The sequence below is a fragment of the Hemibagrus wyckioides genome, linkage group LG21, assembly GCF_019097595.1.
Source record: "Hemibagrus wyckioides isolate EC202008001 linkage group LG21, SWU_Hwy_1.0, whole genome shotgun sequence".
NCBI lineage: Eukaryota > Metazoa > Chordata > Actinopteri > Siluriformes > Bagridae > Hemibagrus > Hemibagrus wyckioides.
In genome coordinates, this window is record NC_080730.1 from 8,980,447 (window position 1) to 9,004,281 (window position 23,835).

The following is a 23,835-nucleotide window of genomic DNA, read 5'->3' on the forward strand; positions in this document are numbered from 1 at the left end:
GAGGAGCGAAGGCTGACCCGTGTGATCCGATCCAACAGACGAGCTACTGTTGCTCAGATTGCTGAAGAAGTTAATGCTGGTTCTGATTGAAAGGTGTCAGAATACACAGTGCATGACGGGTCAAGGCCGTTTTGGCAGCAAAAGGGACACCAACACACTATTAGGTATAATGTTATGCCTGATTGCTGTATCTTTTGATATAGAGGTAGTGATGTGTGCTGTTTTATTCAGATGTTAAGCTGTCCTGTGACTCATCTAATGAGTACACACAGATGCTGTTTTTTACAGTAAGAGAGAATTGAATAAGATTAGCGATTCGCAGTGTTTTGTTCATTATCTAGCAAACACATGTGAAAACATTTTCAGGAAAAGATGGGAGAGAAAGAAAACGTCTCCTCCATGTAACATCTGTTCAAATCATGTGTTGTGATTTGAAGGGAAAGGATTTTCTTTACAGTACGGTGCAGACACGGTACAGTTCAGTTAGTGATTACAGGCTATGATGTAAGAGAGGCTAATAAAAAACAGGGATGCATACATATTTTTGCAAGATGTTTTCTGCTACTCGCTGATACTGATATCAATACTGCTCATGTCTCAGCTGTATTTCCACACAAGCTGTTGGCAGCAGAAAGCAACAGCACACTTCACCTGTAATCTGCTTTGGCAACTCCAGCACTCAGATACTTGTTATGAATTAGGTAACATCTCCTGTGTTTTTTTTTATTTTTCTTTTGAGAGATATTAGCTGTTTAATGTAATGACTAATTATTAATGGGCCTAGTCTGAGAGCTAGAAAATCTCCCACTGAGAGCCATGCCCTTTCTTAGCCAGGTTTTACTGTGGTAAAATCTGAAAACTGAAAACTTTTTGCCAAGATTGTCTTAAAGAGGGCATAACAGACTGGTTATGTTTAGGCTGTTAAGTTTTTAGCTACACGATATTGCCAAACACCCCTCCAAATCATTGAATTTAGGTGTTGTTTTTCAGGAGTTGGGCTGAGACCGTGAGCCAGGCCTTCTCGTCCAACATCAGTGCCTGACCTCACAAATGCGCTACTAGAGGAATGGTCAAAAATTCCCATAAACACACTCCTAAACCTTGTGGAAAGCCTTCCCAGAAGAGATGAAGCCGTTATAGCTGCAAAGGGCAGGTCAACTCCATATTACATTCATGTGCATGTAAAGGCAGACGTCCCAAAACTTTTAGCAATATAGTGTATTTGCTAGCTTTAATTACTAAACTATTCACCTAAAAACTTGACTGGGACAGTAAAAGTCTCACTTTTTTGCTTTTGCATTTTGTGAGTTTCTTAGGTTTCTATGAAGGTTGTTTCATTCAAGTGGAAGAATAATATAAAATTGAATTTAGTGAGGTCTTTCAGGTGTTGTTTTTCAGGGGTTGGGCTCGGCCCCTTAGTTCCAGTGAAAGGAACTCTTAATGCTTCATACCAAGACATTTTGGACAATTTCATGCTCCCAACTTTGTGGGAACAGTTTGGGGATGACCCCTTCCTGTTCCAACATGACTGCACACCAGTGCACAAAGCAAGGTCCATAAAGACATGGATGAGCGAGTTTGGTGAGGAGGAACTAAGAGGCCGAGTACAACCCCTGAATTCAATGATTTCGAGGGGTGTCCCAAAACGTTTGGTAATATAATGTATGATAAATAAGGTCAGACAAAATCTTGGAGATCTTTGGTTTGGTTTGGAGTTGGTTTAGTTTGGGGGAAAGTGGACCTGTACATCTGTAAGTGAAGTATGTTTTGTTATCCTAACCCTTCATAACCGTTCTCGTCACTGATCTATAGAACAACATTCTGTGTAGGAGGTGTTATTTTAACTTTTCTAGCATTCACACTCAATCCTTGTTGCTGTTAGCTGATAGTAATGATCTGTTTCATTTTTTTATAGTTGTATGATGGTTTATGGTTCCTTCTTTTGATATTTCCACAGAACACAGTTTATTTTGAGGCATTATTATTCATGAAATGTGTCTAGATCAGTGTCATTGATTAGAGTGAGAGCGTATCGGTTGCCAGTTATTCGGGTAACGTGATATAATTGTGCATTAGTATTCATTTGGGAAGAAAATTGAACTTTAATGATGTCAGATTGCAAGTTGGACTCTTCCACTCTGATATTACTTGTACAGTTTTGCCCTAAACTGCACACGATACACGAAACAACGTTTTCCTTTTTCCGTCCGGTATTTTATTGTTCCTAGATCCGCATCCAAAAGATTATTACCATGGGCTGTATACAACCACAAAACCTCATAATGTGAAGAGTTGTCTGAGAGAATAAAGCCCCAGATGTTGGTCAGAAACTATGATTATGTCATCCAGATATGTCTCTTTAATTGCATTAGCAACTTGCATAAAATGTAAGATGTCTTTTTCCACTGTGGTAGTGCTGGTGGTAGTCTCATATGGATGTTTTTATATGGAAGAATTCACATTATGCCAGAAAACTGAGGTAATCTGTTGTGGCATGCCTGGTGTCAGCACTTTCAGTGAAGGAGCCGTATTTCTTTCCTTCACTCGAGCGCAGGGTACCTTAGGGCATGTTCCATTTAGAGTGCTCCTTAAGGGCTTCTGATTTAAAGGCATCGTTTTATTTAAAAAAAATAATCAGATTTGCACCCTTCTGTGCTAACCGCAAGTTATTAGCAGACCATGGAAGACGTATTTGGTGTTAAATGTTTTTTGCACTGGAGCTACAAGGCTGGCAAAATATCACATTGTTGCTGTCCTTAAACAAATTAAAGGAAATTAAAGGCTCTGTTATGTGTGATTTTGATGATTGTCATTTAGGTCCACTGATTGCCTTTATCCTATACTTAAAATGTCTCTCCTGGTGGGTGTAGTCTCATCCAAGGGAAATCCACCTCCACTCTACAGGACATGAGGGCTCACTGAATGGTGTTGATCTTTCGGCTGCTCCCTACATGTGTGAGGGGTCGCCACAGCGGACCAACTGGTCCGCACAACAACTTGGCACAGGTTTTACGCCCTTCCTGAAACAACCCTCCCATTTTTATCCGGGCTTGGGACCGGCACTGCTGGCTGGGGTTTGGGCACTGGCTGGGAATCGAACCCAGGCCTTCTGCATGGTAGGTGAGAAAACTACCACTGAGCCCCTGGCTCACTGAATGGTATGATGTATGAAAATGATTTAGAGCATATATTCTAATTCCTTTTGGAGTGATGAGTCTGACAACACTCACCAACACCATCATCAAAACACCATCTGAGGAAATATCTTTCCAGAGAACTGTATTCATCGTCCCAGTACAGTTCCAGAGACTTACAGAAAACATTAGAAGGTGCAGTGAAGTTTTTCTGGTGCCCCAACACTTTACTAAATCTTTTTTTTGTTGTTGTTTGTTTTATTGGTCACTCTGTAACTACTAGAAATCGCAAACTTTCCTTTAGACCCCACCTCCCAACTTTTTAAAGCACAATTGTAAACAGTACTGTAGATGCAAAAACTCATCCACTCTGAACTTAAACATGTAAATACAGATCATCCCAGTTGATCAAACTCATTCGTTTAAAAAGCTTAAATATGTAGTTTGGAGCCATTACTGAAACTGCTTAAGACATATAGAGCTGAGATATTATCGAGTAATAAAATGGCTCCAGGCAAAAAGGGAGATGGAGTAAGAAAACTACTGTATTGTATTGCAGGCTGTTCATAGCTTTCTGACACCTTAATAACTTGACAGGAATCTACTGATGGGACGATGCGTCTTTTCCCCGGGAATAGTGAATAATAGCCGGGTTTTGTTGAGATACGTAAATTAATAGCTTGAGTGAGACGTTTAAGATGAGAGGAGATGACTATTTTTAATCGTATTCATCTTGCATGTTAATACTCAGTGTATCTCCAGCTTATTTCATACAAAAGAGAAAGGGTTTAAAATGAACGAAGCTAAATCGGCCATATAGAACACACAGCGTGTAACAAGTACATAATGTATCCCAACTGTTAGTGGCAGGAGAAATGGGCAAGAGTAAGGATTTGAGCGAGTTTGACAAAGGGCCAAATTGTGATGGCTAGACGACCGGATCAGAGCGTCTCCAAAACCGCATCTCTTGTGGGGTGTTCCCGGTCTGCAGTGGTCAGTATCTATCAAAAGTGGTCCAAGGAAGGAACAGTGGTGAACCGGTGACAGGGTCATGAGCGGTCAAGGCTCATTGATGCACGTGGGGATCGAAGGCTGGCCCGTGTGATCCGATCCAACAGACGAGCTACTGTTGCTCAAATTGCTGAAGAAGTTAATGCTGGTTCTGATAGAAAGGTGTCAGAATACACAGTGCAGTTTAGGGCTGTTTTAGGCAGCAAAATGGGGACTAACACAATATTAGGCAGGTGGTCATAATGTTATGCCTGACCGGTGTATGTACTCCGAAAATTCATTTAACATTTAATCCAAATCACTTTAATAAAAAGCATCACAGTGAGTATGTATAAATTTTATTATACATAAAATCATTTAAGAATGGACAAAAGATTCTGCTGTGTAAGAGAGACACAGTCTGGTTTTCATCACTAGATGAAATGTGCACCTTCAGCTCCAGTGCAGACAGGACTGACCACCAGTGAGGATTTTTTTTTTTCTGTCTGAGAAACTCTTGGAAATTTTTTTTTTTTTTTTTGAAGACTGAATGTCTGCACAGGAAGACTGGGGAATAGATTATCTGTGGTGGGCTTTATATAATAACTTGAGAATGGAAAGACATTGTTTTTTTAAGTGGTTATTGGATGTTTGGTCTGGTTTTGTGTTCTGGTTTTTGAGTACAAAACATGGAATATACTCGTGGTCCCTATGGGCCCTAACAATCAGCCTCAGTGGGATTTGATTGATTTCTCTTTTACTATATATAGTATAGTTTGGGATCACTCGCATATTTCAGCTTGATTTCAGCTACGGAGGAAGACTCCATCAAGCCAATCCAGCGCTGTGGGAGATACTCCAGGAAGCATGGGGTGAAATCTCATCAGATTATCTTGAACAATTGACAGCTAGAAAACCCAAGCCATAATTGCTGCAAAAGATGAAGGCAAAGTTTAAAGAAAACATTTCCATCAAAATCATTATTTCTAACTCTGACATGTCAGCATGTCCAGTTCTTTAACTATGTTTCTATTCAGACTAATTTTGTGTGTTTCCTTGGAAAACAATCAGATTTTTGAGTGATCCCAAACTTTTGAGTGGTAATGTGTGTGTGTGTGTGTGTGTGTGTATATATATATATAAAGCTAATGCTAGTGTAATAAGTGAATTAATGATGAGATCTTTTTCTCATTTTATTTTCCTTAGTGCACTTAAACAGCACCATTAAATCGAACTTGGATTAATTTAATGCCTATAATGCACCATAAATGTTACATGGAAAATCATGGTTATTAATAACATCATAGATATTAATTACCGGTTGAGTCCTTTATGGGAATGTTCTTTTCTCAATGGCAGGATAAAAGTAAACTAACATTTTATAATAAGATGTATGATACAGTATTTAGCACTGGCTAAAAGGAGACACATTTAATCATATGGAAGAAAGATTATAATATCCATCATGAAGCATACTTCAAACGTATTAGTGAGTACGGTTGACCACCCCCCCCATGTAAAGTGCATTAGTTAAGGTGCTGGACCACCATGAATCATCAGAACATCAGGAGTGTGCCCCGACATTGATTCTCCAAATCTTCCAAAAGATATTCCCCCCTCACGTTGCTCCAAAATCTCCCCGAGGTGTACAGATGTGGTGAGTGAGTAGGTCATAGCATGTGATTTTCATTTATTTCGTTTCCATCAAACCATTTGCGCCCTGTGGACGAGGCGGAGTCATCCTGGAAGCAGGAGAGAAATGTTTCATCATAATGTAAAAGGCAGTCTTTGTATTGACTTGGATTTATTCTCTAAGGAGACGAGCATACCTAAATCCCTGCCAGTGAAATGCCTCCTACAGCATGACAGAGCCACCGTTTTACCATTCATTTGTCATCCATCTGTAATAGCTCATAGTTTCTTCCCAGTGCTGTGCATGAGAACAAAGCTGACAGTAATGCATCGATGCTGCTTGCATGTAGACGTGTGTATTAGGCTTGCGGGCCTGTGGGAACTAACATGAGTAGAGGTAGAGGGAGGTTCTCACTCTCATGCAGGTCTGAGGTGAAGCTCACAGGTTATAAAAGGTCAGGTTGATTACCATGGAAGCGTGTTAGACACTGAACATCTGGTTTAATCATTCATCCATTTATTGTTATTAACTGCTGTATCCTGGTCAGAGTTGCTGTGTTGTAATTTTCCCTAGAACATGGGGAGCTGGTACAGGGAACAGGAAGTGATTGTATGCAAATGGTGGAATCTGAAGAGCAATATAAAGGAACATACACTATATTGGGAAAAGTATTGGGACACTCCTCTGAATAATTAAATTCAGGTGTTGCCAGTAAAAGGAACTCTTAATGCTTCAGCATACCAAGACATTTTAGACAATTTCATGCTCCCAACTTTGTCGGAACAGTTTGGGGATGACATGACAAGGTCCATAAAGACATGGATGAGTGAGTTTGGTGTGGAGGAACTTCACAGAGTCCTGACCTCAACCTGATAGAACACCTTTGGGATGAATTAGAGTGGACACTGCGAACCAGACCTTCATCAGTGCCTGACCTCACAAATGCGCTTCTAGAGGAATGATCAAAAATTCCCATAAACACACTCCTAAACCTTGTGGAAAGCCTTCCCAGGAGAGTTGAAGCTGTTATAGCTGCAAATGGCAGGACAACTCCATATTACATTCACGTGCATGTAAAGGCAGACGTCCCAAAACCTTTGAGCAATATAGTGTAGCTTAATTTTCACAGAGATATTTGTCCAATCTCTGTTTCTGGGAAACTCTAGTTAATGCATTGTGCATCATCACATTCCTCAGCAACAAATCACTCACCCCCTGCATACAAGTAGCGTGTAAACCATTAAACTCCCTGAACTTGGTCTGACTTGTTTTGCAGGAGAAATACCCAGATGTGGTTCACCTTCCTGAGGGCTGCAGATCTGAGATCATGGTGATCCAGAATCCACAACTTCCTGGGTACGGGTTTTTATCATTGTTAGCATTGTTCAGTCACACCGCAGTGGTTACCTGTATCACTACAATACCCAGCTCTAGAGTCTTATATGTAATGTAATTATAACAGTTATAGTAGAGAGTTGGATAGATCACCTCCACAGCACCACCGTGTTGTATTCTGGATTGCACGGTGTTTCTAGGTAGAGTTTGCCCCCCTGAGGTAAAGTCTATCCCCTTCAGTATGCAACTTGAAGACAGGGACCTATTGCTTTGGTCAGATCTGTAGCTTTAACCAGTAAAGAGAGTTCCAGTTGTTCCACCTTAATAGTTCGAGTAAATTGAGAGCTTGATCTAACATCTGATCTAACACTTAAGGAAGTGTAACCCATTGGCTTATTTGGATTCATCAGAACAGGTGTTTCTCTATTTCAGGTGCACGATGAGCATTTTCTGGAGCATTACCGTCAGTACAGAAGGAACGGTCAAGCCAAAGATTGAACTGCTGATGAAAATGCCTGAGCAAGGTGAGGAAACATTGGACAGATAACAGAGGAACAGACATGACCTACTGTGGCAGCTCAGCACTTTAAATACCAGTACTTTTTATAGCCTGGTGCTGGAACTGACTGGCCTCGTTACCGTTTCTCATGACATTTTACTGAAACGTTCACGTTTTCTAATAAAAGATGATGTGCTGCAGCAGGAAGTGGGATTCAGATACAGATACAGCCACAAAGTGGGTCACGCAGAGCATTCTGTTTTAATTTAGTTACCAAGTAAAAACTTTATTTTGAACAAGAGAAGGAAAAAAAGGTCTGAATCTATGAATATTTAAAAAATTAAAACGAAGCGATTTAGACCAGACTTATGATCTGCTTGTTCCATGTGGCCTAAATATCCATGTGAAATGATTTTAATGGTCATGAACCAGTGATTTTTGCACATGGGATGAGATTAGGATTCTAGGTTAGGCAACGATTCTCCCAAATCTAGCACAGACGTCCAAACTCTAAACCACTCGAGACTCGAGTTTATGGTCTATGCTGCAGTACCGAGATGCTAAAGCCGGCTTTCTTTATCAACAGCTCAAAAACTGGATACGGAAAACGTGGTGGCGTCGGCACCGGAGAGCTTTCGGAGTCTCCTGACGATGTTGGGAGTGGAAGCTACGATCGAGGGTTTAATACAATCCGTCTGTTTTTAAACAATCTGGCAACGCAAGAAGGCAACCGTACGCTTGCTTCATCATTTTATTCAGTATAAACACCACCATTATCATCATCATCATCCATTTAAGAAATGTTATTAATGCCATCTGTACACATTTCTGTCACCACGTGTGCACATAGCGTATGTAAATATACATCATTAGACAATAGCTAGAAAAATAAATAATTTAAATAGAAAAATGTGACAGCACTTTGTCTTTTCAAATGGTGAAGAGTTTAGTCCTTACTTTATCAGCATCACAGTGATTGTGATTTCTTGAGAGGATTAATAGGAACCTGGGTTTGAGTTTAGCATGTACACATCCTTTAGTTTCTTGTAGTGAGTAAGTCAACGTTTTGCTCCCTGCGAGTTAACCACGTCACAGACCTCAGATCGAGCCCGACACTGCCAATCAAAAGCTTTCACCTTCGCATGAAATCAATCTATTGGTCAAGTTCAAAGTGAATTAAAAAGGCTACGAAGAACATGGCATCCGTCTTGATTACTGAATTTAGCTTTTCTACATCTATACAAGCTTTTCTGATTAATATTTAATCGACTACACTAAAGATTTAGGTTCATCCTTTTTTTTCTGTGGCACTCAATTGCAACTAAGCAAACTCCAAGTCTTTTGACTGGCAGTGTAAAATCAAAACAGTTCCGCTTTGTAACAAACAAAAACCTTCGGTCTTGCATTACGTCTGATTTCACTTCAAACTACAACGAGATGTCCCATTTGTACTCTCTTTCATACGTAATGACTACTGAACTTAAAAATCTGCAGCACGGACACTTACGGGGGAACAGTAAAGAGTTTGGCCGATATTAAAGGCTGTTTAACTGTCCATTAAGGCCTCGAGAACTGATGCGCAAAAAAAAAAAAAAACAGTAAAAAGTCTAATCAAGTCATGGAGTCGTTCAGTTGTTTAACTAAAGAAGAGAGAGAGAGAGAACTTTAGTGGTTTAAAACAGCATTAGACACAGCAATCGATTTGAAGTGGAAGGAAAAACAAATAAATAAAAAATCACAGCAATGATGGCCAAAGCAATGACGCATTAGAAGTCACAGATATGCGATCGATCTGGCGTCTCTAAGCGGATACGACCCTCGACTACGAGCGCACGTCCTTCGATGTGATGTATAGTGTTGAGTTAAAGTGATCTCAGAAGTCTCTATAAAAAGATTTGGCTATAGTAAACGCTGTGCTTTCTGCTGTAAGTAATTGGGCCAGACGCGTGTACTGAGCCACAGGCAACTCGTTAAAACTACTTTATAATAAAGAAGAAGCCTTTACTTTAAAAAAAAAAAAAAAAAAAAAAACTTCTTTAGGTGGTGCAGTTCTGGAAAGTGGCTCTTTTATACTCTTTATGTGCAACTTCTATGTTAGATGCCTTTGGTTAACGTGTACAAGAGTCTGGTTTAAGGGCCAAAAGAGGAGCCCAAGCTCAGTGCAGTGTTCACCAAACGGCATTTCACTTGGGGGGGGGGGGGGGGTCTGTTGTAGCACACAAGTGACCAGTTCATGGTAATTACATGCTACACTTTAGATGGAGGGAAATGGAAATTTATAAAACAACGTGTCCAGCAAAACCATAACAGATTAGGAACAAATTAAGCAGCAAACACATGCAGTGGTTAAAGACTCATCAGCATGCAATGTGCATTTTTTTGTTTAAACTGAAGGAAAAAAAACAAAACAAAGCTGATTAAACATAAATAATAACCGACTAAGGTACAGTACTTACTGAACGTACAAAAAGTGATGGCTTTGAGCTAAATCTTAGTCTTCTTAGCCATACTGTAAATCCTGTTAATGTCAGTGGTCACAGACCTAAACGTTACGGAGTAGTAGTCTCGTTTTACATCAAGTCTTTATTTCAATGAACCCTCGCTTTAGTCTCTACACAGAGACACTCCATGCTGAGCAAAAAAAAAAACCCAACTGAAGGAGAAAGCCACTTTTGGCACTAGAATGCGGTTGTGCGTCACATGACCACCCCCTTTCCTTTCTCTGCGCCTTTCGTTCTTCGAAAGGTTCGATCGCTTTTCACATTACAAAAGCATGGCACACATTTTAAATGGGAGGGGGAGACAAACAAATATAATCTGAGAATAATACACTCAGGATGGTGCGTTCCAGGTTTAGTTTTTGCCTTCTTGCCAGCGTGTGGAGCCGTGACATGAGGAGAGCGAGGTTCATACGGGGTGGAAGAGCAGCGTGCAGTCCTGCCGCTCACTGTAAAGGCTGGAGGGAGGCGTGTCCTGTGTGGTAATTGTGCTCTTCAGGTAATAGTTGACGATTTTGGTGTCGAGTTTATACTGGTGCGGGACGCTCTCGTACGGCTTGGGGTCCAAATCCAGGATGGACACGGAGGACGCGAAGCGAGATTTCGTAGGCTGGATTTCTAAATGAGGCTGTAGTCTGGAAGAACAAAGCACAGTCAGAATAACAAGCCATGCCAGACTAACTTCATTTATTAATCTGTGTAGAGACGTACACAAGTGGCGTTCATGTGTCGGTCTTTATTTTTAATGTAGCATTTATACAGACATGGCCAAATTGCTCTCTCTCTCTCTCTCTACTAAAGATTCTTTTACAAGATGGAGGTCCTAATTAGTCTGCTTCTGTGTGAGTCATTATTGAAGGAGAGGAAATAAGCATGAAACCACATCAGCATGCTCTGATAATTGCACACTTCTGCACGTGTGCATTCATGCACTCACACTGAGTAAAATGGCTTAAACACCAACATTCAGCTCTTCTGCCGTCACTACTAGCCATGTTCACTCAGTCAGAGTAAACATCAACTGTGTGCAGCCTAGATTTCTTAAAAAGTATAGAACTTTGATCTCATTCACATAAAGATCTTTTAACTATACTACAGTTGAGTATAGTTCTGCCTCAGCCCTGCACACTTGAGCATCAACAAGACTACATGTCTGTTATACACGGATGGATACAGCACAGCCTAGTGGCTCCTGGCTCTAAAAGACAATGCTGCTGGTCTTAATCACGGCAAGTGTGGATTTCCATTTGCTTACAACCTGGTGCAGTTTTGTTCACCAAGACGACAATATTTATATACACTCTCCAGTTTCCAAAGATCCTGAGTGGAGATTTCCCTTGCACCTGTTAGTTTGCTTTAGACTCACACCACACGTAAGAAAATTTGATAATGTTATCATTCGGTTCCAGGTTCATGTCCAACCTGGTGGAATTTCCTGTTGGTTCAAATTAGCTTTACGAATATAATGCAACACAGAGCGAGAACGCCTCCAAAGCAGTGACTGTAGAGCCACGGACATCGGTCACTAAGCAACACACAGGCAGGACGACGTGTACTAACCAAGAAAAATGTCTTATGTATTAGAAGATTAGAAGAAAGATATCACTAGGATACGTTAGTCTTAGTGGTAACGTCAGGCGCAGACGAGAGGTTTCTGGTAATTAAATCAAGTAGTTTCTGGAGCTGAGTAACATTATGGCAGAGGGAAACAGCTAGTCATATTTGTGAAGGTGGAAAGCAGCACCAGCTGTTTTCCAGTCACTGTAGATGATAATATTTGTGTGGCGGTCTGCAAAAATCTGGCATTTCTTGCCATGTCTGAACTCCAAGGTAGCAAACTCGATATTAAAAGAGACGACGAGGAGGCTCGACGATGAGGATAAAAATCTTTGACTCCAGTTTTCTCCTTTTCATTTTTAAGGTTTTCACAAATCAAACCTCTAATATCACACACACGCTACTCACTTTTCATCTTCTCCACAAGGTGCAAAGGTGATCATGATGGAGCAATCCTTCGCAGTCATTGCTACTCTATACTGAAGAACCTGCATTGTTTCAGAAAGTGGAGTCAGTGCGTGTTCTCAATTACCTTCAAACACTTTAAACGATTAAAGCAAATGCTCTTACCTTTGCAACTGCATACTCTACAGTGCCATCATCTTCAGGACATGTTTTCACCTTCTCCAGGAAACTCAGATCATAAGGACCATCTATCTGCAGTGTATTCCTGAAGCCCACAGAATATCATCAGTGTATTGAGTTCATTAAATTCCAAGTATAACGTTTACAGTTTGTTTGGGTTAAATTAAATTTTTAAAGCAATTGCTTCAATGCAAAAAAAGATCACTCTGCATACTAACGCCACCCAAAGGTGGTGATAACTCATTACACTAGAAGTACAGTTCATAGCTCAGCCTGTGTGTTTACTCCACCTAGTGCTTATAAAATATCATTACAGTCTAGTGGAGAGTGGTGAAAGTCTCACCTATCATTAGGAAACTCCTCCAGATGTTGCTCCACTCTCTTGTACAGAGGGTAGAGGCCTTCAATGTCAAGGTTGTCCATCATCTGGGCTTGGAGGATTTTGGCAAGGACACAGTCTTTGGGAAGACCGGGACTGCCTGCAAATATGGATTGAAAATACGAAAATATAGGAACGTACAAAATTCTCTTACTGGTGACCAAACAAAAATGGAGTCAGGAGTTTGTGCATGTGTGTGTATAATATATGTATAAAATATACAGCTCTGGAAAAAATAAAATAAAATAAAGAGAGCAATCTCCAGATTTGAACCCTATTGAAAACCTCTGGAATGTCAAGAGGAAGATGGATGGTCATCAAGCAAAGCTGAGCTGTTTGCTTTTTTGGCAAAAAGAGTGGTATAAAGTTTCCCAACAGCAATGTGAAAGACTGGTGGAGATCATGGAGCCAAAACGCATGCAGATCGGGGTTATTCCACCAAATACTGATTTCTTAATATTTGCCCAAAGCATTAACACAATTTGTTTAAAATTATTTGCATTTTCTTTAGGAAAAAACATAAGAAATAAGAGAGATTATTTTACAGTGGTCTCTTATTTTTTCCAGAGCTACATCGCTATATATAACTTTACTGACATTTACATTTCTGGCATTTGGCAGACGTCCTTATCCAGAGTGCCTTAAATTTTTTTATACAACTGAGCAATTAATGGTTAAGGTCCTTGCTCAGGGGCCCAGCAGTGGCACCATATAAATATAAATATATAATACACACATACTGTATGTACACAAGTGTAACAAACCTCATACATGAAAATGTGTGTTCTGTCAAATGATTTGTCCTTCATTTGTCATGAAACCTACTGCTTTACATTTCTGGCATTACTTGCATTTTCTCTCATTTTATACAACTGAGCAATTGAGGGTTAAGGGCCTTGCTCAGCAGTGGCAGCTTAGTGGACCTGGGATATGAACTCAACCCTTCCGATCAGTAGTCCAACACCTTAACCACTAAGCTACCACATGCCCCAGTTCATTTTTTATTATTTATAAAAGATAATAAAGATGTAAAACTAAACTCACTCTGGCTCCAAGCAGGCTGTGATTTTATTAGTATTATTTACTGTATGTTCTAATAAAGATTTTATATTATATATGCGCTTTTTTTTTTTAAGATTTTTCCTCATACTTTGGTTTTATTTGAGTACTTGGAGATGTAAAATATAACAACCATGCTGCCATTTATGGCCTGGTTTATACTTGGTGTTATTACTACCCTTACTGCAGCAGCAGCACTGTTCACATCCACACAGGAATAAACGGGATGTTCACTGGATGGCAAAACCAAACAGAACCAGAACGTACAATGAAGTGTTTCCTGTGTGTCCGAGTTGAATGAGAAAGGTAGAGCAGCAATACGACCATCTGAGTGAGTAAATGAGCCTTAAATTGTCCAGACATTATGGCTTCAAATGTTAGAAAACTGTGATGGAAATCGGTCAGTATCTGAGGGTGTGTGGTAGCTTAATGGGTTTTTTTTTTTTTTTTTTTGGAGTTTGTACCCCAGGTCCACCATGCTGCCACTGCTGGGCCCCTGAGCAAGGCCCTTAACCCTTAATTGCTCAGTTGCATAAAAAAAATTCGATAAAATGTAAGGCACCCTGGATAAGGACGTCTGCCAAAGGTAAATGTCAGTAAATAAACATTTACTAATGAGAGATTCAAGGAATATATCACAGATGGACAGCAGCATCTCCACAGCAGTAGTCAAACACCTAGTGAACAGTGTTGGTGCTAGAAAAGTGTGCAGTAATGAGTGGAGCTTCTACAATGCTTTTGTTTTAACACAAGTCAGCATTTTAGGACTGTGTGTGTGTACATGTTTCTAGACAGTGTTTGTGGAAAGCAGCAAAAAAAATAATAATTCAGGTAAGACTGAGGGGTTTTTTTTGAGCATTTCAGTAATGGTTCTCTCTTTTACTAGAGATACACTGATCAGTAGAGCAAGACTGCTACTAGATACAGCCCTGTCCAACTCAAACAGACCAGAAATCTCCAATCTCTCTCAACACAGATGATGTCCACTTAAGTGTAAGAAGCCATCCTCACCATTGCGTAGATGCTCTCTGTGAAGTGGACTGGCTTCACAGTGCACTCTGCTATCAGAGAGCTGCATCTTCCTCTGTTCTCCAGAGCGATTGGAGTCTCCGGGACTCAGCAGAGCGCTGCAGATCACCTGAATGAACTCACTGAGGACAGTTTTGCTGGACTGATGCCCGTTGCTGTGGTGGAAGTAGGGCCACAGGTGCTGGACGAGCTCGTTTAAGTCGGGTTGTTGCTTGGCATCATCTCTGCAGCTGTATATCAATTCTCCACCCTAAAAATATATAAATAAGCACACCAAACTTTTATCCCTCTAACCAGGTTTTAGATACACCATAGAATAGGCATTTCACAGCAAGTCTGTGTGACTAGTCAAACTAGTCTTAAAATGAATTTGATCAGGCGTTTTATTAATTTTAAAAAGATCCAATGGCCAAAACGTTCAGGCTATTTGAATGCCATTACTGTTGACATGCCTAGTGATTTGCCTTTATCTTCCAAATACACAAGAATATAGTGCTGACAAGTCAAGCATGTTCTCATTAATCAAACATGCAAAACAGCCCTTAAACTGGCACCGGGGGCAGAGACATGAGCAAACCAGTGAAAATTTGCATGGCATGTTCTTGTTTTATAGAAACATTATGAAATAGAATCACCTAATAAACTAAACCACACATGGGTGATTTAGTCTGTAGTGCTAATGTAGTCATTAACCAGAGCTACTCTGGTCATCATTTACAGACTCCTGTGTTACCAGTTAAAATCAAACCAGTTTCTGAAGTGCAAGAAGCACGACTCAGTGAAACGTGTCAGGCAGGAACCAGGACCTTCTGATGCAAACGTCTCGGAAATCCAGCATCACAAACAAGCAGCAGCAATCAATGAGAAGTTTAACGTGAGCGTGTTCTTGAAGGTCTCATAATTTGAAACTAATTTCTAAAGTGACTCGAGTTTTTGAGCTTTTTTTTTTTTTTTTTTAAACCCAGCTATACTTTAAGTCGAACACTGAAAACTCTAGAGAACACATCACTCTAACTCTTGAGGATCTCCTGACAAATGTAAAACCAGCAGCGAGATCGTCTCACGGTGTTACAACTTTAGGACTGAGTGACATTTCAACACACTTCTTTATCACTTTCTCAGTTCTAATGAATGGTGAGAAAGTCCCTGTAGGTTAAACCCTGTGCAACTCAATCCTGTCAACAGGGTTTTCCTTTGCCAGAGTAAATTACAACAGATCTTGTACTTCATGCCTTTACTTGGCTGGAAAAAGCCGACACAATGGCACTTTTTCTTATTAGCTACAGTGACCTCCCAGACACCATTTTAGTATACACTGATCAGGCATAGCATTATGAACACTGGCAGGTGACTGGTATGGATATATTAGGCAGCAAGTGAACACTTTGTCCTCAAAGTTGATGTGTTAGAAGCAGGAAAAATGGGCGAGCGTAAGGATTTGAGTTTAAGGAAGGGGCAAATTGTGATGGCTAGACCACTGGATCAGAGCATCTCCAAAACTGCAGCTCTTGTGGGGTGTTCCCGGTCTGCAGTGGTCAGTATCTATCAAAAGTGGTCCAATGAAGGAACAGTGGTGAACCAGAGACAGGGTTATGTGCGGCCAAGGCTCATTGATGCACGTGGGGAGCGAAGGCTGGCCCGTGTGATCCGATCCAACGGGCGAGCTACTGTTGCTCAAATTGCTGAAGAAATGAATGCTGGTTCTGATAGAAAGGTGTCAGAGCATCACAGTTTGTTGTGTTTTGGCAGCAAAAGGGGGGACCAACACAATATTAGGTAGGTGGTCATAAAGTTAAGCCTGGTCGGTGTATATCCTTTTTAAAATCCTTGGGTCCCTATTCATCCTAAAGTCAGGGTGGTGGTGTAAGCGATAACTGGTGCCTCAGTCTGTAATATTCTACACAGATCGTGTTGGTTTGATAGGTCGAGGCTTTCACATTGAGGCGTTCCCATTAAAGTTCATGAGCCATTTAACTCACCTTAAATATTTTTAAATTGTTTTGTGGTTCTTCCAGTAGGTTCTTGATTGCAATATACATTCTCTGTTTGTTCCTAGAAAAAAAAAAATACACATTAGCACACAGCAGAGTTATGTGTGTGTGAGAGGTTTTAATAAAAACCCAGACATGGGCATCCTTCTGTTACATTTCCATTTCATTAGTTGGTCATGATGTCAATTATTAAGCCACCTATTACAAATCTCTGCAGGACTGATCCAATTTTTTTTTTTTTTTACATAGCTAAATAACATAAGCCTGCCCAAAGTCCATTCAGTGAGTTTTTGAGCTGTGGAGTGATGGATCACTGTATAAAAGCCAACAATTTAATAGAATGAGTCAGATGATGCTGGTGCATTTACATGGAGGTGCAAATGATGAGATTAAAATGCTATTAATTTCACACAAAGCTTCTCGTTTGCAAAACACACTCGCTCCCCATAGTGACCAACACCACTGAGACATTAACACCGCATTTCATATTCATGCAGTGGAATTATCTTTGTTTATACTTCTATAATACCTAATTTTTTATATTTTTATATATATATATATATATATATATATATATATATATATATATATATATATATATATATATATATATATATATATATATATATATATATATATATACACACACACTTTTAAATAATGTGCCTAAAGTTTGAACAGTTGGATTATGGGTCCTATTTCATCACTCTCTCACTTCCACATACTTGGCAAAGCTTACACTCTGACATCTAAACCTGCTCATGGTTCTGCTGCTTAGTAGTTTGCATTCCTCTCTGGGTAAGTATATAGGACCGAACACCATTTAAGGTTGACCTGGTTGAATTTACCCCTCTGGCTCTTGTGTTAGCATTACTCTCAGATGAATTAAGAATCTTTGCAGGTTCACTAGATGTTTTGTATCACTGTGCCTTCAACCGCATGTCCTGCAAGTCACTCTGGATAAGAATGTTTGCTAAATGATTAGATGTGAACTACGGAGTCATTTCATTGCCTCCACCTTGCCTATTGTTTGGCATTTCGGTTACGTTTGCCCAACTGTATTACACGCCTACCCTGCAGATGTACATAATACCTCACCTTTTCCTCACACAGTGCATGTTAGCCACAGGGATCTCAAAGTGTGGTTAAACAAAGAGGTACAGAAGCACAGAGAGGAAGGTCTGTAATTTTGTTACAGTGGTGTTAAATTATGTTAAGTTATTATAAATAATAACTAGAAACCAATGAAGAAAAGAATGTGTTCTAGGGGGAGGAGAAAAAAACTAGGGCTCTAATAAATATTGCAAAATTCAATAGTGCCTAATAAAATGTATACTGATGATATTTTATCATCCATTCTACACCCATTAGAGTCAGTTTCTGACCACAGTAACATTCTTGTATGGACATTTTTGGTTTATGGACCTCAATCGAGTGGCAACAAACAGACCTCGCACCTTTATAGCAAGTCAGAGAGTTTATAATTATTATCAGAAATAGAAATAGCCTTTATTTGTCACATATACATTACAAAATCTTTCTTTGCATATCCCATCCTTGGAGGTTGGGGTCAGAGTGCAGGGTCAGCCATGATACAGCACCCCTGGAGCAGAGAGGGTTAAGGGCCTTGCTCAAGGGCCCAACAGTGGCAACTTTCGGTGGTGGTGCTGGGGCGTGAACCCTGATCAACGACCCAGAGCCTTAACCACTTGAGCCACCACCGCCCCATTTAAATAATAAAATACTTTCCAGTCATACAATCAACTGTGATTTTATTAAGTTCCAATGCGAGTCTGCAGTGTTGATTATATAATTTCTGGAAGCACTCACCCTGAGAAGAGATCCAAGGGACAGTACCTGCTGAGCCTGTTCCACTTCCCATTAGCGAGCTGCACAATGAAAACAGAACACCGTACAAATAAATCGAACTGATCTGAATTACATTTGTTATTAAGCTCAAGTTACAGTCGCATACCATACAACAAAACCGCCTGCCATTAAAATCTTCAGTTAATCAAATACTATGACAGTACAAGCAAACATCACATTCCAGTGTACATCCGGAGTTAACCCTTTGAGGTAGTCAGCTACGAGCTGCCTGGTGATACAAGAGTTAAAGCAGAAGTAGAGAAACTTCTTCCTATTATATATGCATGAGCAGTTGCTTTATACAGTCTCTCACCTTAAAATGCTGATGCATACAAAATCGGCACACTTTTCTCTTGCATTCCTTGGTAACGTGTCTTGAAAAGGGTAGAAATCCACATTTTGGCTGCAAAAAAAACAAAACAAATTTACATTCATGACCACTACCATAATGTTCATAAAATTACAGAGTACAATTAAGCACATAGACCTTCACAGGAAACACATCACTTTGTCTCTAGCTAGTCTTCAGCTTTCCATTTGCAGTTGTTACCTTAATTTCCACACACAGAGGAGGTCGGCGATCCCCAAAGTGGCACGGCGAAAGGTGGGTGAGGTTGGGAAGGCACAGGCCACACCCACTGAAAGTGTCCATCACTTTATCGCACCGCAGTTCTGCATGAGAACGGGAGAAACGAGAAGTTCTCTACGCTGCGGAACAACCGTTATAAAAACCCACGGAAAAGTAAACTACATTTCAAACGAATGTTTCCCAGAAGGCAGAGGGTCACGGGGAGCGTCTCGGCTTTACAGCTGGAGCTCATCAGTAAGACGTGGAAAATCACCGCTGTTTTTGTGGACATTTGGAAACGGCCATTATGGGAATGGAGGGGGGAAAAAAGTCTATATATAAACATTTGGTCTGGAAACCAGTCACCTTGACATAACCTTATATCTAAAAAACGTAGATGCGTAGACTGCTCATCAGTGTATAAATCCTCGAGTAATTTGCACGTGCATAATTATTTCATCTGGCTGATGTGAAGCTACTTGTATGCTTTTGTGTATTTGGTTAGTCTGTTGAACAGCCTGCATTGTTCGGGATGTTTACTGTAACATGCTGCACTTCTTGTTTAGCTAGAACTGTAGCTTTGCATGCTGATCCCATCTTACATTTAACATAATATCTGTACTCTATAGATATGCGTACGGTGCACCTTGTATGGTTCACCAGGGTGTCAGAAATACAATATTTTATTCGGCTTGGGTAATGAAATAATGTCAGATTTTGATCAGAAAAAGACAAGACAAGGCAAGTCTTATAGAGACGGACAGATCGGTGTGGACAGACTGACCTATAGGCGCAAAAAAAAATAAATAAATAAGGCCAGAAATATAGACGGGCACTTATTTGCTCCACTTTCCTTACCTGGGCGTTCTTGCTGGATCTTTAAAGACAGCTTTCGTACAAAGTCCAATGGGAGTTTAACGACTTCCTGTGGACATTCGAAAATACGTTTCAGCCCACTCGCAAGGTCACACCCTGTGATCAAGCAATCTGAACTATTTTTTTTAAAGACAATTAAACAAACATTACTTACTCCACTGTGCACATACTTCTCCCCCAACAAGGGCTTCATGACGTTCCTGCTATAATCAACGATGTTGAGTATGTGTTGGAAAGCTTGTTCCGTTGTCTGTTTGGTGAGGGGGGAAAAAAAAGAAACGGAATATAAACCACTTCTTCATGTATCTAAAAACATACACGCTGCTTCACGTGATTTAACATCCAGCCTGACAGCCACATGATTAAAGGAAGAAGTGCAGGCCTGAACATTTAGGACTGAACATTTATTTAACCACAGAATAGTGATGTGTACCTGATGTGTGTTTTCGGCGTCCTCGGATGGGTATTTCAAAAGCCGGAGGACCCTGGAATGCTGATGGACCAAAAAAAAAAAACCAAACATCTGTTAGTGCACAAACCCAACAGCTGTATGAAAAGACACCAGCATGACGCCTGGTTTAACCAACTTCCTGCACAGATGTGAGCTCCTTTGCCAGCTTTTAGTCATATTTGTATATTTAGCTTTTTATACTTTACGTGAACATACAGCGTTATGGTTCTACACCAGAAATAATCTGAATAACTGAAACATTTTATACATCACCGTGTTCAGTAAACACACTAGATTCCTGTTCTGTTTTTGGGTTTTTTTTTTTACACCACCACACCCAAAACTCTGTCTGCACCATACAACTTATTCATGGTGTTACAAAAAAGGGTTTGGTTTGTCTGAAATTTCTGGTATTTTCCATCCCCACCAAAGAGAAGGCAAGCCAAGAACAGCATGTTAACATGCACACTAATAATCCGCTCTATCTAACTTAACTGGAATAAGATTGTAGATATTGGTCATGCAATTCATGATGCATGAGACAATGATGACAAGAATCTGGTATTTCTTCTTGTTTTTCCTCTACATCTGCATATGTATGAAAAATAAACACCCCCAGTGTGTACATCTTGTTCAGAGATTTCCTATGGTCTGGTAAAAAAATATATATATATATATACCCACAGTGAAAAGTCTCAGTGTGTGGATTTATTCACTTATCAGTACGAGTATCCCAGTATTTACAATAAACGTTTTAATGAAAACGATTTAATTTGGAATAAAAACTGAGTTTTCTTTTTAGTTTGACACACTGGTCTATTTTCACTTCAGCTAATGGTTTCCTGCATTACCCACACTACTACCCACTGATCGTGGCCTAGAAAGATTTAGCCCTCACGTCATCTCTACCTCAGCATCTGAGCTTTAGCCCTTAAATCTGTCCAGTTCTCTCCCTTCCTTATCTGTCCACTCAACTAAAACAGACTGCAACTTTCGTACCGACGCCGTCGTCAACGCCACCTCGCTCGTCGTATCGCCTTCCGCTACATGACCGAGCAGATCCTTTGTGTAACTGTATAATTTTACTGCGTTCACTAACACTAAATAACCGAGCACTTCCTGTCTCACCTCACCTCTTCTCTGCTGGATTTGTCATCGATATGAAGTTAGACATCACTGTAACTGGTGAATCAGAAACAAAGCTTTCTTTTGTGTTTGAAACGTTGCTGTTCTTTTCTCCCTTTAAACAACGCTGTCACTCCCCTTGCAATAACAACGTCCCCCTGTGAGATCTGTACAGCGCCAACAATGAATCTACTAATCACGAGAAACATACTTAACTTGTTTGAGACAGACTTTTCTCTTGCGAACATGACGAAATTCCTGACACGATCTAATTATTTACAAACAAACATGTTCCATTGTTTTTTTGTACAAAGATGATCAGAAAAGTTATGAGACAAAATAGAAACAAGGTCAGACTTAAAACAAGCCTGTAGATGGTCAGCTAATAACCAAAGGAGGGCAGATACACCAACCAGGCATAACGTTATGGTTCCCTTTTTGCTGCCAAACTGTTAAACACTGTATTCTGACACCTTTCTATCAGAACCAGCATTAACTTCTTCAGCAATTTCAGCAACAGTAGCTCATCTGTTGGATCGGATCACACGGGTCAGCCTTCGCACCCCACATGAATCGTCGTGCCTTGGCCGCAAATGACCCCGTCGCCGGTTCACCACTGTTGGACTGCTTTTGATAGATACTGACCACTGCAGACCAGGAACACCCCACAAGATCTGCAGTTTTGGAGATGCTCCGATCCAGTCGTCCAGCCGTCACAATTCGGCTCTTCGTCAAAATCGCTTCGTCCATTTCTCCTGCTTCTAACTTTGAGGACAGAATGTTCACTTGCTGCCTAATATATCCCACCCACTAACAGGTGCCATGATGAGGAGATCATCAGTCTTATTCACGCTCACAATGTTATTCCTGATCGGTGTATAATTGAGATATTTCACTTAAAACAATGTCAAATGATGACCGATATCGGTTTCATTGTGATGAGTAAAAAAAGTGGAACAAATCAGAGCAGGAGGATCCGCGAAACAGAACAGAGCCAAATTTAGAAATCACCACTTCCTCCATCTCACAAAGCATCTGCCTGGACGACTTCAGTCCAAACTTCTCTTATTAGACATAAACCAATCAAACCAAAGACATTCGACTCAGGTTTCTTCAGCAAACTCTTGCTAGTGATGGCCTACACTTAAAATCATCTGAAAAGATTTACTAACACCAAATAATCCATCGTGTCTCTTTCAGAGACGTCTCTCTACATACATACACACGACCTTTGCTTTGGTGGAACATCAATGTGTTTCTTATCTCCTCGTGGAGGACTCAGGCATATGGTTTCAACTTATACGACTAAATGATCAGTTAACAGCTAGATATTTGGCAAGAGACACTTTTAAAAGCAAGAAATATCTGTGTAACATCATGTGTCCACAGTGAGAGAGGAGCGGTCCAGAGAAAGCTCGATGAGAGTCTGTGTGCTAACTTAGCGCATGACTCCGTAACGTAGACTTAGCCACTTAGCCAGGATTAGGACTTAGCCTTAGTTTTCTAACTAAAGAAGGGTTTTTCTAAATGACTTTCAGCCGAACATTTCAGTCAGCTTGGTTCGTCCAAACGAAGCTCGGATTAAAGCGTTCGCCTTGTTTGCTGTTCCACTTTTTAAAGCGTGTTTGCTAATTAGCCCCGGCTAGCGCCCAGTCTCTGCCTGTCACAGTTACCTGGATGTGAGAAACAACAAGGCTCTTGTTCCCTTCCCCGTGGTATTTCCAGTCGTTTTCGTCCATTTTGTCTAGTTCCATAACACGGCGGTGTTTGTACGCGGTGTTCGGAGTCGTTACGACGATTAATAATAATAAATAAATAAACACACACACACAAAAAAAAATCTTCCACTAACAGCTGATTAGGCCACGCGCAAAGTTGTGTGGAGAAGCCAGGCGACGCCGGACCTCCTCTCATACACACTGAAGGGGAGAGAGACTCCCCTACACGTCATCAAGGACACGCGCTCCGCTCACTCCTATTGGCTACGGGATTCAAGCGAGCGTTATGATTGGTTGTTCACTTCTGGTTAAAAAAAAAATGGGAGGCGGCGATGAGAGCGTGATCTGAACGCTTTTGACGTAAACTACGTAACTTGTGTAGTTTAGCCAGGGTATTAAAATTAGGAATAAACCATTCTTACTTTAGTTCATATGAAATCAAGAGAAAATACTTCAACCACTGTATTTGCCAAAGGTTTTGGGACACACCTCCAAATCATTGAATTCAGGTGTTGTTTTTCAGGGGTTAGGTCCAGTGA

The 23,835-nt window shown here is 40.4% G+C and overlaps 2 protein-coding genes across 2 annotated transcripts in view; one reads left to right on the plus strand and one right to left on the minus strand.

Annotated features, from left to right (window-relative positions):
- The window catches only part of cenpp (centromere protein P), a 75,618-nt gene extending 66,943 nt beyond the window's left edge, over window positions 1-8,675 (plus strand). Inside the window, exons 7-9 of the mRNA XM_058373819.1 lie at window positions 7,034-7,113; window positions 7,525-7,616; window positions 8,178-8,675. Of these exons, the coding sequence (XP_058229802.1) occupies window positions 7,034-7,113; window positions 7,525-7,616; window positions 8,178-8,296 (291 nt within the window). The 3' untranslated portion in view covers window positions 8,297-8,675. The remainder of the gene's footprint in view (window positions 1-7,033; window positions 7,114-7,524; window positions 7,617-8,177) is intronic.
- A 150-nt stretch (window positions 8,676-8,825) lies between these two features.
- ippk (inositol 1,3,4,5,6-pentakisphosphate 2-kinase) lies at window positions 8,826-23,503 on the minus strand. The gene is made up of 13 exons (XM_058373816.1): window positions 23,252-23,503; window positions 20,436-20,495; window positions 20,157-20,252; window positions 19,985-20,051; window positions 19,109-19,230; window positions 18,872-18,961; window positions 18,520-18,578; window positions 16,678-16,750; window positions 14,681-14,948; window positions 12,575-12,710; window positions 12,217-12,316; window positions 12,055-12,134; window positions 8,826-10,724 (listed from the first exon to the last, which is right to left on the minus strand). The coding sequence occupies exons 1-13, from the start codon at window positions 23,330-23,332 to the stop codon at window positions 10,499-10,501; spliced, it is 1,458 nt and encodes a 485-aa protein (XP_058229799.1). The 5' UTR covers window positions 23,333-23,503; the 3' UTR covers window positions 8,826-10,498.
- Window positions 23,504-23,835: the final 332 nt, after the last annotated feature.

Coding starts and splice junctions, on each gene's coding strand:
- ippk (XM_058373816.1), bottom strand. CDS start 23,332: ATGGAACTAGACAAAATGGACGAAAACGACTGGAAATACCACGGGGAA. Junction 20,052..20,156: donor AGAAGTATGTGCACAGTGGA/GTAAGTAATGTT, acceptor GAATGTCCACAG/GAAGTCGTTAAACTCCCATT. Junction 18,962..19,108: donor CTCTGTGTGTGGAAATTAAG/GTAACAACTGCA, acceptor TTTTTTTTGCAG/CCAAAATGTGGATTTCTACC.